Source organism: Anas platyrhynchos, chromosome Z (assembly GCF_047663525.1).
Source record: "Anas platyrhynchos isolate ZD024472 breed Pekin duck chromosome Z, IASCAAS_PekinDuck_T2T, whole genome shotgun sequence".
NCBI classification, from domain to species: Eukaryota; Metazoa; Chordata; class Aves; order Anseriformes; family Anatidae; genus Anas; species Anas platyrhynchos.
Window position 1 is genome coordinate 30,498,945 of NC_092621.1, and position 13,948 is coordinate 30,512,892.

General features: G+C 41.6%; 1 protein-coding gene across 4 annotated transcripts in view; it reads right to left on the reverse strand.

Annotated features, from left to right (window-relative positions):
* Window positions 1-2,866: 2,866 nt before the first annotated feature.
* The window catches only part of BRD10 (bromodomain containing 10), a 59,509-nt gene continuing 48,427 nt past the window's right edge, over window positions 2,867-13,948 (reverse strand). For all 4 annotated transcript variants that reach the window (XM_027446137.3, XM_038170245.2, XM_038170244.2 and 1 more), the window contains 2 exons: window positions 10,476-10,663; window positions 2,867-7,071 (listed from right to left, as the gene is read on the reverse strand). In XM_027446137.3, the coding sequence (XP_027301938.2) occupies window positions 3,440-7,071; window positions 10,476-10,663 (3,820 nt within the window). In that variant the 3' untranslated portion in view covers window positions 2,867-3,439. The remainder of the gene's footprint in view (window positions 7,072-10,475; window positions 10,664-13,948) is intronic.

A 13,948-nucleotide genomic window follows, 5' to 3' on the forward strand; every position in this document is an offset into this window, starting at 1 on the left:
TTAGCTGCTGTCAGGTTCAGAAACAAACTGATTATTTACACATTATGTGGAAAACTCTTTACCGCAGGATGCTGTGGATGGTACTAGTTTACCTGTGTTTAGGCAGAATTCTAGGAAGGATTGAGAAAGTACATTGAGAGTCATTGAATAACATTTAAAAAATAAATAATACAAAACAAAGAAGAAAACAACAACATCAAAAGAAAACAAAAACATAACCAAACAACCAAAAAAAACCATGTTTGGCTGAGGGAGATGCTGGGTCACAAATTATTGGATATTAGAAGAGTATTCAGGAAATACGTCACTAGCTGCTTGCCCTGTTATTATACTAAGTTGGACTGCTCCAAAAGACATGATAGATGGACCTTTACTTTGATCCAGCACTAACACTCTTAGTTACCGTCACTACACATTTGCTTAGGGTGGCTAGCCATCATGTTTCAATACAGAGCAAAAGAATTTTCATAAAACAGTATAATGATCTAGGATGGAGAAGACCTTCCAGATCATCGAGTCCAACTGCCAACCTCAGCTGTCTCACCAAGTCCCATCACTAAACCCTGTGCCACGTCCACGTCTCTTAAATACCTCCAGGGATGGCGAGTTTCTCCAGGACAATACTGCGGGAAGCAGTGTCAAACACTTCACTAAGATCCAGGTAGACAACATCCACTGCCTTTCAGCTGGTGAATTATTGACAATGGCTTGGTGACCACTTCTGCCAGCTCATTCAGTGGATGAATCCTGTCTGGCCCCACAGACTTAGGAACATTCAAAACTTGAAGGAGGTCACTTACTGTTTCCCAGTTTCATCTCACTTCTCATTTCCATCTTCCAAGTCAGGGGGCTGGGTACCCTGAGAACAATTAGCCTTGCTAATGAAGACAGAGGATCTTCCATAAATATGATGTTACAGAAGACACAAGTTGCTTCACCTAAACCATCTTTGATGAATTCTCTCTCTTCTCCACAGACTTCATGTGCAGCTGCAGAGAAAAGGCTACAACAGTTTTAGCCTTTGTGAGCACCTCTGCTCTTCTCTTTAAACAGACTCCCTCATTTTAACAACAACAACAACAAAAAAAAAAAAGAAAAAAAAAAAAACACAACACTTGAAGACAAAAGAAAAATCTGTGAAAGTTGGTCCCAAGGTTCTACCAATGAAATATAAATAAATTGTATTGCTGGAATACAATGGTTTTACAGCACCTCTTCTGTCCATGAAGAAACTGCCACCCTTTACCACCCTCCTCTGTTTAAAAACAGAAGTCACCTATAGCATGCAACTGTACAATGTCGTCATGTTTAAAAACCCTTTGTAAACTCTAGCATGCAGACACCATTTACAAAAAACAGATTACAGAATGCCTGTAATGACAAGTAGGTAAGGTGTAACACAGAGCTTTTTTCTGAAATAAAAGCAAACCTTCTCACACCCCCAAAATGAGAATTGTCTTTCACAGCCCTGAGAGATGGAGGTTGCTGATCCACAAAAGCTAACTTTTTTTTTTTTTTTTAGTTAGTACAGAAAGGGAAAGTATGTATGGAAGGTGAAAGTTTTTCTTCTCACTGTTTTCCAACTCCAGTAAACTAGTGACTGAACTGCTTTTCAGAACAGTATGAAGGGCAGATGACACAAAGAAAGTAAGCTGCAGTTTTATTCTTCTACCCAAGATAGGATCCAAACTGTGTACAGCAAACGTAGAGGGGAAGGAGAAAACTCAAAAGGATAAGGAGCGAAAGCTGAAGCCTCATCTTTACAAAAAACAGTCTTAAGAACGCTGCTAAAGGCAGATATCTAAGCCCCACCTCCACACACCCCCTTTTCGAGTCACAACAGTTTGTGACTTCTAGTTTCCTAGTTACTAAAACAAGCAAATAATCCCCCCCCCCAACTAAATAAAATGAAAAAATCCTGCATATACAAAAATATTTGGCCTCAGTCTGGCTTCCAAGCAATCAACAGAAAAAAAACAAAAAACAAAAAAAAAAAAAAAAAAAAACAAAAAAACAGCACTTCTAAAATTATCATCTTCCACAAAATAAGTGCTTCATTAAAGGAACCCTTTCCTTATCCCATCCAAATCTCAAAAGTTAACAAAAAACTTCTCAATTTCCATATGCACTGCAACAGGTACTTATGAACTCTGCTGATCTACAGAAGACAACCCAAGGGTTTTATCAGAGCAAAAGCTGAACCTAAGCCAACATATTGAACATAGTCCATAAAAAGGGAAGGTTTATGCAATAGGTGAATTATGCCCAAAGCATTTACAACTCCTCCTTTAATGTGATGTTTTAGCGTTGTCCTTTCATAATTATATGGAATAATGAAAATCTAAAGAAAAAGTACTCATCCAGAAAGCATGACTGGTGAAAAAAATGGGTGATTTGACTAGACTGAAGAAGACCCATAAGGAGGCTTCTTACGTATATGAAAATTGACACAAGGTTGCAAAAATGACAATGAATTTTCAAGAGATCCATGAGCTCTACATAAAACAAGGTAGTCTTGAACAGCAGTGTGATTTAGGCTGCTGTCTGTGAAACCATTTGTAGCCTTACCCATTCACTGGAGATTTTAGGCAATTTAATCAAACATTTATCAGAAACGGATGAAGTATGGGCTATGCCTCTCTGTGCCTGGTGGATCAACAAGATGGCCATCCTTCCTACTCCCACCAAACCATGTGAAATGCAAGCCACACAGAAGAGCAGAAGATATTAAATAATTTCACTCGACCATATTCCAAAAACTGAAATGCATCTACATTAGGAAGATGTGACACACATATATATGTGTGTGTGTTCTGCCATAGTTTAACAGATAGACACATTTTAAACTATTGCCAACACAATGCAGTACAGCAATTTGATTTATTATATGCAGATTCTTCTGCATTGCTGCTAAACAGTACACTGGTCCAAAGTTACTAAAATACTTAAAAAACTATACATTATGTAAACAAAACATAAATAAGACAGCATAGTTCTTTGTACATACAGTTTAGTACAGATTGTTAGGAATTCGTGAATATGTACAATTCTATAACATAGACTGCATTTTTTACAATGCATAAATATTTTTTACAGAAACAAATCAAAAATAAATTTGACAAATAAAAAGAAGACACATACTGTCATAAACACACTGCCAAACAGTCCATACTGTAAGATGGAACATGTGCAAAAAGCTAGATTTTTCAAAACTGTTTAATGAAATCATTGGTCATTTCTGACCTTTTTACTAAACAATTCTCTGACAAACTAAATATATTTTTTTCTTCTTATCCCCATAGGTAAACTGTAAAGAATTGTAATCTTGAGTAATTTTGAGTAATCAACTGTTTTGAACAATGTAAGAAATTATTCAACAGCTATAACTTCCAAAGTCAAGAATGCCCCGCAATTTCAAAGTGGCTCATTTGCTCTAAATTCAGGATGCAGCTTTGTCAGGTTTATCAAGGCAAGATGATTGAGATGTTGGGAAGACAGTGGTAGGATTTCTGCTTGTGGACACAACCACAGGAGGCAGTGATGAAGACACTGAAGAACCTTTTGATGCTGGAGTATTTATAGCATTCAGAATGGCTCCCTCTGGACTAACCAAGAGTTTTTTGATAGAAGTGTCCAAATGAAACACTGAAGTGTTGCTTGGTAAATGAGAATTTGGAGGATGAACAGCAGAAACTACAGCAGATGGAGCTAGAACATTAGCAGGAGATTTTATCACCGAAGACACAGACAGTGTTGTTGTGGACAGTGGAGTACATGAACTAGCTGGAGCAGCTAATACCTGGGGCGTTGCATGAACAATGGGTAAAGCATCTGCAGACCCAAAAGAGTTCACAATTTTTGTAGAGTTTTTCAAAGGATGTTTTGATGTTTGCAAACTTAGTGAATTACTTGGTGCTAGCATGATTTTCGAGGTTATTGAATTAACAATTGGTATACCTTGAGCCTCTTGGCCATGGTTAATATTTAAAGGAGGAGTCTGTTTTGTATTGTAAGACAGAAGAAGAACATGGCTGCCAGCTCCAAGGCCTTGTGGTGGCACAACAAAACAAGTACCATTAATCATTATCTGAGTTCCGGGTGCCAAAGGCATACAGGTGTTAATGACTATTTTCTGTTGAATGCTAGGTTCATTCGGCTGACCTGCCTTGCTTGTTACAGCCGGTGAAGCCGCACACATCTGAATGGTGGAAGTATAAGCATGACTTTGTTTCTCTATACAGAGAGGCACCTGCTGGCACTGTAGTGATGACAACGTAGGAAAAGTTATGACTTTACCTGTATTTGCAGGTGCAGTGGTCAACACACTTTGAGGTTTATGAATACCTGCATTACTTGGCACAGCAGCTGAAACTCCAGGTGACTGGAACTGAAGTAGTGTGGGCAGCTGGCTTTTTGCTACTGGAGGAGGAGCTGAAACTGCCGCCAAACGAGGAATTGTATGTAACACTTTCTGCGGGGTGGCTACAGATCCAGACAAGCTGATGACTGGAAACTGCAAAGTAGGTGTTAAGTTTTGAGGAGATACCACTGGCTGAGTTGTTGAAATCAGCACAGATGAAGCAAGATGTCCTGTTTTCACAGTTGATATACCCACAGTATTTCCAATATTTGCTGTACACAGTCGATTACCCAGAATTGGCCTTATTCTTGAGGGATCATTTCCACCAATCAAGACAGTAGGCCGTGTCCCAGAAGAAGTCCCACTCGGTGTTACTGAAACAGATTCTGCACTTACATTTGCTGTTGTTACTGAAAAGGAATTTGCAGTTTTTGCTGCAACACACACAGATTCATTAACTGACACAGCACTTTGACTCACAAAACTTGAACACACAGGAACCAAACTACTACTACTTGTCACAGATAAAGCCAAGCCCATGCTCTTTTTGTCTTCTCCCTTAGAAATGGCAGAGTGCAATAGATTAACCGGTGGAGTCTGCTGTGCATTGCCTTTAGTATTTACAATGGTTTGGCCTATATTTAGTCCAATTTTCACATCTTTTACTTGAGCAATAGTTGGTGATGAATGTATTCTTATTGGTGCTCCTATTGTAGTTGGGATCAGAACCAACTGTGGTTGCTCTGTGGTCTTATCAAAGGTTTTGCTGAGGGAAGAAGGAAGGTTATGTTTCAGAGACTCTGCAACTAGATTAGTAACTGATGGGCCATTGGGAATTTGAGTATTAATGAAAACTAATTTCTGAGCACTAATACCGCTGGATGTTAGAGAAGGTATAACATTGACTCCTGATGCCCCACAGGGGGATAAAATAGGTGGATTTGTGACTAAGGTAAGTTTCTGGACTGGAGTACCACTGATTAAATCCCCATTTGTTGCTGAACTAGAACTAGACTCATATTGTATAACAGAATTTGTTTTAGTTTTAGCATCACCTTGTTGCTGCATGGAAGAATTTGGAGTTATGATGGTGCTGTTTTGTCCAACACTAGTCACAATAGCAGGACTTTTTGGAGTTGCTGATGTTGAACTGCTAGCTGATGAAATGCAGGACAAAGGACACACTTGGCTGGTGTTCTCTATTACTTGACCCAAAGTGCCCCCAGCAGCAGGCTGCTGTACTGTGAATTTGATATTTTTCTCCTGGTTAAAATCAACTGGGAAAGATGGAATGTTAACAGAAGAAGCTGTTGGGGGGGTAAATCCAGAAACACATGTTTGTCCAAAATGTGGGAGACCAGATGTGGCTGTTGCTATAGATGAAGGAGTAGAAGATGGTAATGCTGTAGTTTTTGGCACCAAAAAGGCCTGAAATTGAGGTGCATATGTGAAAACTGAACTAGAAGATATACTAGTAGATGAAATCTGGTCTGGGTTTGTCTGTACTTTTACAATTCCTGTGTTTCCACCTCGTGTTGTGACCAGAATAGATTGTGATTCTCTAATACACACGGTCTTCAATTCTTGCCTAGTTTCAAAGGATTCAGTTGTCTGCTGTGAGGCAAGACAATGCAAGGCAGAAGCAGTGTTTGTGGATGTACTTAATGTTGTTGCTGATATCAAAGACTGACTAGCTGTGGAAATAGTAGGTGAAGTCAAAGACACAGGGAATGTGGTAGTTGAAACTGTAGTCTTGATTTTGTCAGTTTCTGTTTGGCAAACCTTAACCGTTGATAATAAGTTACTTGTTGAAGTTATACCAGGCAATGTTTGTATGCTGTTCTTGGGACCAGTCCCTTGTGACAAGTTGGTGGTATTCTTGTTAAAAATTGTATTTGGTGAGTGAGTGACAACATTTGCCGGTGCTGTTACCATTACAGGTGTTAAAGAAACACTGACATTTGTTATTTCTGGTAAAGTTGCACAGTGCAGCTCAGAAGTCTTTTGTTGTAGTGAATTCATGTCCTTGGACACAATTTTTCCTTCTTTCTGTTGAATAAGAAAATTCTTAGGTAAAATAAGAACTTGTTGCATGACTTTTTCTCCAGTTTTAGGGTCAATCACGGGTTGCATTTGAATTTTCACAGAGCTGTTGTTAAGGTCTATTGGTACACAATGACCATTTGGCATTTTGTATACCATTTGTAAAGGAGTCTTTGAATTGGTCTGACAGGGCAATGCTGGTTTTGTCAGTGATGATTCGACAGGTGATAAAACTGGCTTTTCAGAAGTAGATACATTTATGCCTGGTGAAGGTGACACCTGATTTGTTAAGGTCACTTTGTTCCCAATATTCTTGGCAAGCAAGGCCTGGATGGGTTTGGTCCCTTTCAGAAAGCTTGACACTGATGTTGCAGGATCTGTCAAGGAAAATGATTCTGGAGGTGACCCTTCAATTTGTTTCAGCTCAGTCAAACAACTGTCTGTCTGTAGGCTACTTTCTGAACTCTGGACCGCAGCCTCACTAGTGCTTAGTTTAGCTTTCTTCCTTGGTGAAAGCTCATTAGTGCTTTGATCCAGACAACAGTTTTGCTTGGACTGTCGTTTAACAGATTTGGGCAGTGTCTTCTGTATTTCTTTAGAAGTTGATTCTTTTTTCAGAAGTCTGCTTTTTCCTGCAGGTAAATTCATCTCTAGTAGTTTCATTTCATCTGCAAGGATATTAAAACAGAAACGGTGTTTTACAAGTTTGCAATTGATATCTCTACACAACAATTTGATAGTGTTTAGCTAAAGGTAAAATGCTAGTTTGTAAGTGTAAGGCTATGGGGAAGGAGAATGTCTGCTCCTTTAAGGGCATCTGGTCAACGACCTTTTTCAATGAAAAAAGGGGATAACAAGAAAAGAAGGAAGCCATAAACAAGAATGTACAGGGACAGAAACCTGATCAGCATGGGGGAAACTGAGGAAAACTAAACCTGGTCAGACATCCTAATTGATGAGGGCACGTGAGAATTGATTCAGGCAAAGTTACCTAATCAGGGACCTGGCCAGTTGAGACACTAATGGAAAAAGGGGGGACCAGAAACAAACTATATGGAGGCACAGGTCTAACAAAACAGACATGGAGACAATGACAAGAAACAATATCACTGGTCCCATCAACTGATGGGCTATGCAAGAAACTACAAGTGCCGCTTTCAGGAAAAAAAGGACTTCATGGACTTCGCAGCTGGTCAGACTGTAAACCAGGGGGATCATGGACAGAGGGCTGGAGTGTGGGATTCAGTAGAGCTAGACAAATTCACGAAGGGATATTTAAGGTGAGGGGCAGCTGCAAGTAACAAAGATGGGGTGGGGGTGCAAGGGTGGGCAGAAAAGGGAATAGAAGAAGCTCATCACATGTAAAACAGGGCCAGACAGAACTCTCTTCTGGCTAAGTGTTCTGTATGGTCATCACAGTCTTTTAACTTCTTATTAAATATTTTCCTAATGATCTCTCTGTGTAATCTCACCCCACCCATGTGTGTGTCTGTGCTACAAGGAATGAGTGCTAGCTACTGGTGAGACCTGTGTTTGTGAGTGAAATCTGGTGCCAGTACTAGCACCAAACAGGGCAGTAGGTGCCCCTGACTCAGTGTCAGCTACTGGGGTGGGTGGGGGCCTGACCATCAACAGCTGGAGGGGCCTCAGCCCCCTGGATCTAGGAAGTGTTTTGCAGACTTTGTACCTGCAGTGCCAGCTACTGGGGACACTGGAGTGACAGACTGGGGGCTAACTACAGGAGTCAGACTGTGGGTGTAGGTGCTCCTCCTGGCCTGCAGTGCCAGCTACTGTAGCGAATGTGGCAGGGTGTCTCTGCCTCCAGCCAGTGGGCTGGGAATGGTGTGTGCGTCCTGAAACCAGCTACTGGGGGGACTGGTGTGAACGAGGGACTCAGCACTGCCAATTGGAGAAGTAGGGGGGTCACAGATAGTCTGCCTGCTGCCAGCCTCTGGAAAAGAGGGCCCAAGGCTCTTCACCTTCCCCAGACTGGGTGCGTGTAGGGGTGTGCACATGTAATTCACTGGCAAACTTCAGGCTGGACCAGCTGTAGGGTAGGGGAGCCTGAGGTCCCAGCTGGGGTATCAGGTGGGTGGACAGTTTGTGCTGGTACATCCAGGGGAATTTGCAAGTGTGGAGTGCCTGTGGGATGAGGGTGTGAGTGCTTTGTGTTTGCAGCAAGCACCAAGCTGGACGAGACAGTGAGTAGGGGGGATGTGTGAAGCAAGTAAAGGAGCATGGGATCTGGGCAGGGGTACCAGGTGGACAGAGAGGGCCATCCTAGTCCTGAGAGGACCTGCACATGCTTGTGAACCTAGAGAGTGGTGTGTGTGCACCTTCACCAGTGGGTTTCTGTCTCTAGCAGCCAAAAAGGAAAGTGGACTCAGCTGTCTGATTATGCTTTATGCCAGTCTTTAACATAGGTGCTGCTGAAGGCAGCACCTTGTCTGTGGCAGCCTGCGTGACAGGCTGTGTCACTGTCAGTGTTGTTTGCATGTGCATCTCTCTCTGGGATGTGTGCTCAGCTTTGCCACTGGCTGAACCTGCTAAAGGACAGCGGTAGTTGCACCCCTCAGCCTGATCAGAGACCCCGGGCCCCTGGGAATACTAAGCTGGGCTTCAGTGGCCTGGTACGGACTCCTGGGCTGGGGTTGCTGAAGGAGGTGGCTCTGTTCCTAAACCTTATAAATAAGCATTTGTCATGACAACTGTGAAGAGCAGTCTCTGAAGTGAGGACTGTTAGTCAGCCTTACTCCATCTTTTACTTTTCTTTAAACAAGTTGTTTCCAATTTAGTTTTATATTGGTTTTACACAGTGAAGTGTTGGCAATGGAAGAGCTGCAGGGCTGGCTTCACAGAGAAAAGACCAGGGGCTGCCCCTGTGCCAAACACAATTGGATCCAGGTGGCTTCAAAATGAACCCACAGGAAGACACAACTAAGCCCATCAGTCAGGCCGGGGACACCACTGGGAAAATGTATTTAAGAAAGGGTGAAACCTTTCGCATCAGAGTGTGTGAGAAAGAAGTGAGAAAACAGTATCTGAGAAACAACTGATCCTGCAGACACCAAGGTCAGAGAAGGAGGGGAAGGAGATGGTCCAGGCATGGAGCAGATATTTTCCTGCAGTTCATGGACAGGATCATGCTGGAGCAGATATCCACACTGCAGAGCATGGAGAACTGTACACCACAGCAGGTGTACACAGTCTGAAAGAAGTCGCAGGCTATGGAGTGCCTACTGGCTCCTCACAGGTACCTGGAGCAGGTTCCTCACGGGTACCAGGGGCTGTGGAGAAGAACACTGATGCTGGAACAGTCTTACTCTGAAGGACTATTGCCTGTGGACCCACACTGGAGCAGTTCTTGAAGGACTGCTGCCTACAGCAGCAACCCATGCTAGAGCTGGGGAAAGGTGTGAAGATGAAGAAGCAGCAGAGACAAACTGCTATGAATTGACCACAACCCCCATTCCCCACCCACCTCATGCCACTCAGTGCAGGGAGGAAGTGGAAGAGTTGGGAATGGTGTAAAGTTCAGCCTGGGTAGGGAGAAAGTGGTTTAGTTTTTGTCTTTGTTTCTGACCATCCTACTTGAATTGGCAATCAATTAAATTAATTTTCCCTACATTGAGTCTGTTTTGTGTGTGACACTAATTGGTAAATGATTTTCCTGTCTTTATCTCGACCAATCTTTATCTTTTCCCATCTTATTTTCTTCTCTGTCCCGCCAAGGACAGGGAATGAGAGGGCAGCTGGGTGGGTATCTGGTAGCCAGCCAAGGTCAATCCACCACAAAGTTAAATTCTGAGCAGGCACATTATGTGATCACAGAAATGATTAAGCATTAATAATGGCAAAAGCTTGCATGAATCAGAACACTCAGATTGGTCATATTCTGCCCCCCTCTAGCCTACACCTATCAGATGTATGTCTAAATCTATTTTAATATTAACAAAATGGTAGCTGAGGTAAAAACTATGATGCAAGCTCACACAGAGAAATTCATTTCCTTAATCAACTTGATTCAGGTCATGGATCAAGTTCAGGCTATCAAATTCCATTAAATGCTTACCATTGTCTGGGTGATCTTTTCTGGGAATTTCCACATGTTCTGCAGACTCTGAAGATTTACTGCTTACTATTGCAAAAGAATCTTTGCCAGCATCAACCTCACTTTCATCATTACTCCACAATTCTCTGGTAAATTTATCATGGTCTGGATGTCTTTTAAAGTCATCGTAGTCCTTCTTCAATCTAGACCTTGAAAGTAACAAAACTAACTTTACCAAAGAATACCACTTTCTTTTAACATTCTTTTGTTTGTATTTGCTGCCACAGTAGTTGGTGTAGAACTAATTGCCTGTGTCCTTCAAAATTTTTCAGGGTAGCACTGCAAGTCTCTAAGCCCCATAAACATGAAGTAACAGTGATACTCCTTTCCTCACCAAAAAAAAATGAATTGTATGCCATTAAGTCCTCTAACTATAAGCAAAAAGACTGAGTCAATTATGACTATCAGTGTTGAACTGCATTCATTTTCTGCTTCTTACTTCATTTTGCACTGTGACAAACGTATCTGTATGAACTTGAGTATTAGCTGTAACAAGTCTACTCCTTCCTCTGAAAACTGTGTCAACTCGAGAATTAAGTAAATTTTGTTTTTTTGAATGCATCGTGCTTCTGGCCCAGCTATGGGACCTTAACATACCTTTCTCCTTCAAGAGGACTTTTTATTCTCTGGGCCATTAGAACAGCTGCCACTGTCATTTCCACACGTTCACACTCCACTAAGAACGTGCATGTGATGGAATTGCACAGCTGCTTTACTCACTTGAGCACTCTTCAGAAACACATCCATTTTATAGCACACTTATCTTGACACTCCTAAACTGCTGCATATTTGCATTGTCCCTTCTTCTATGCCATTGTTTAGATGAGATCGAGGGATATTTTAGCATACAAATATAGTGAACTGCATGATTCAGCTTGTGGTAACCAACAAAATATTCAGGAGTATTAATTAGCAAAAGAATAAGGTGATAGCAATTAGCACCTCGTGTAGAACAGAATCTAGAATCCAGTCTGGACCTAAACTCAAGCCTTTGTCACAGTAAGAATAATACCTTAATTTTACCCATTCTTATAGGTTAAAAACCTATTTTTTTGCACTGAGTGCAGCAATGACTAGCTGTCCCCAAAGGGATGGGAAGGGAGGAGCTGAGCTGAGTACTGAAAATGGTAGGGCAGAAGACTCACAAACCAGGACACCATCCCACTGCCCCTGAGTGGGAGTACAGGGCAGGCCTGGAGATGGTATCTGGTTTCAGCCAAGAGCCCAAATCAACAGGCAAGTTCCTGGTGATGAGGCAGGTCTGAGGTCGAGCTGGGAAGTCAATTCACAGCTTCAGGTCAGGATCAGACCCAGTGATGGCCACCAGGGTTAGACCCAGTCCAGTCATTGTTGGGCCCAATCATGATACAGGACTGAGCTCAGCCTGTGGGTCAGCCAAGATCTGCAAGACCCATAACCAGACAGGGGCGGTGCTATAGCTGAGCTGGAAACTAGCATTTGTATGGCAGAGGTTGACGGCTGCATAATGACCTGAAATTGGGGTCCTGGGCCCACAGGCATGGGATGCAGATGGAGAGCCAGGTGAGGTTCGTCAGGAGCAGTAAGACCTATCTGTGTGCTCTCAGCTTTGACACTCTCACTGAGCGAAAACAACATTGAAGACTGTGTGAAGATGTAGTGCAGTGATACTTCATTAACTCTATCATTAGGATTTTGAGCTTTAAGTCTAGGTGTGGAAGAACTACAGAAGGACACTGGGGAACTACAGCAGGACACTAGGCGAACAGTACTGTATTAACATGTATTAACATTTCTGAATGGGAATCGCCTTCCTTTCTTCAGCAGAAGTTATGGCATGGTGCCAGTAAACAAATCCGATCAGTAGGTACAAGTGACTTTTCCTTTTAAACCTTGCTGCTATTCAAATACCATTCAACACTACGCTCTACAATTTTGAAAGGAATAGAGTACCTCTCAGAAGGGGAAAATAGCATTTCAGTCATAAAGAGTACTTCTATTAATTAAAGACAACAAAAAGGAAGGAAGAAAAACTCCAGACTCTTAATCCATATCAATGCCTTGCAGTGCTGAAAAGAGCACTGCCCAGCAATTGAAAACCTAGCAGGCCAACACTGTGATTCAATTAGAAGTTAGCTGGCTGACATGCCCTTTGGACACTACAACTGTAGCTAGAGCTGTGATGGTGCTGCTTCTTACATTATCATAAGCAGTCTTCACTCAATTACGTTTTCCCTTTCATTACACCTTTTTTTTACCACTGTCATTGGTACTACACAGCTGTCTAGCAGCTGCATACTGAACTCGAGCGAGACACTGATATAGAATCCCCCCATACATCTCTCTCTCTTTTACCCCCGGTTTGTAAAGACTGTTTTTCAGCTTGAGCTTTCCCTGGTGTATTGTGAGTCTGTCCAAGAAGTTCTGCCACAAATATGCCAAGGCTAGTATTGCTGCAGAAATTGTGGTTACAATAAAGAGCTTACATATGAGAAATACAAATTCACCTCAAAAACTATCCTCTACTTGAAATGTATGCTTCTTTAGCTACCAGCACACATATATGCCAGACCTCAGCTGCTACCAGCATGAGTAAAATCACCACCAATATGAGTAAAACCCCTCACATTAGGCCTCTCTCATACACAGTACTTCTGTGAAGACACTTTACACTATGGAGCCACTTCCATAAGCACCACAGTTAATAAACAAAAACTAGTAATCTACAGCAGAATTTAAATAAAGGATAATATACATAAAGAATAAACCAGAGAGCCAATATACTGGAAACTGAAATTCCTTCTACCAGTATACCTGTCACTTTCCAAAATGAGTCTGAGTTGCTACAGACAGGAAGAACAGCGACAAAAACGAATAGAAACTCAAACAGAAAAGAATAGAAATGAGTAGAACTAGTACTTTGGTCTATTGTTTAAAGTGAAGTGTTCAAAAATATCCTAAATTTCCAAATAAGGAAATAAGGTTTTTCATTCATGAATGATACCCATAAAGTGACCTACTAAGGAACCACCTCTTACTGTCATTGGTGTTATATGTTTTGTTTCTTTTTCATGTCGTATATTTTATGCTTTTCAGAATTAATTCTGCATCATGTAACTGTGTAAGTTGCTTCCTTCACACTCAACGTATAAGCAGCAGCCTAACTTTATCTAAAATTCAACACACACTCATATTTACTCTTTCAGTGTCTATGTGGCAAAACAGACAACATGTATACGTGTTGTCTGTATACAGGGCAACACCTGTCGTCTGTAAGTCAATACCTGTAACTATAACAGAGAAGTGGCACCAATCTTCAATACCAAATGACATTATAAAATCAGTATCAGACCTCTACAGGGCTTAGAATATGAGTGCTAGATCCCAAAGAATCTTCACTGCTGTTAACACCTTTACTCATCTGCCTCTGCTACACTGACATATAATTCTAGATG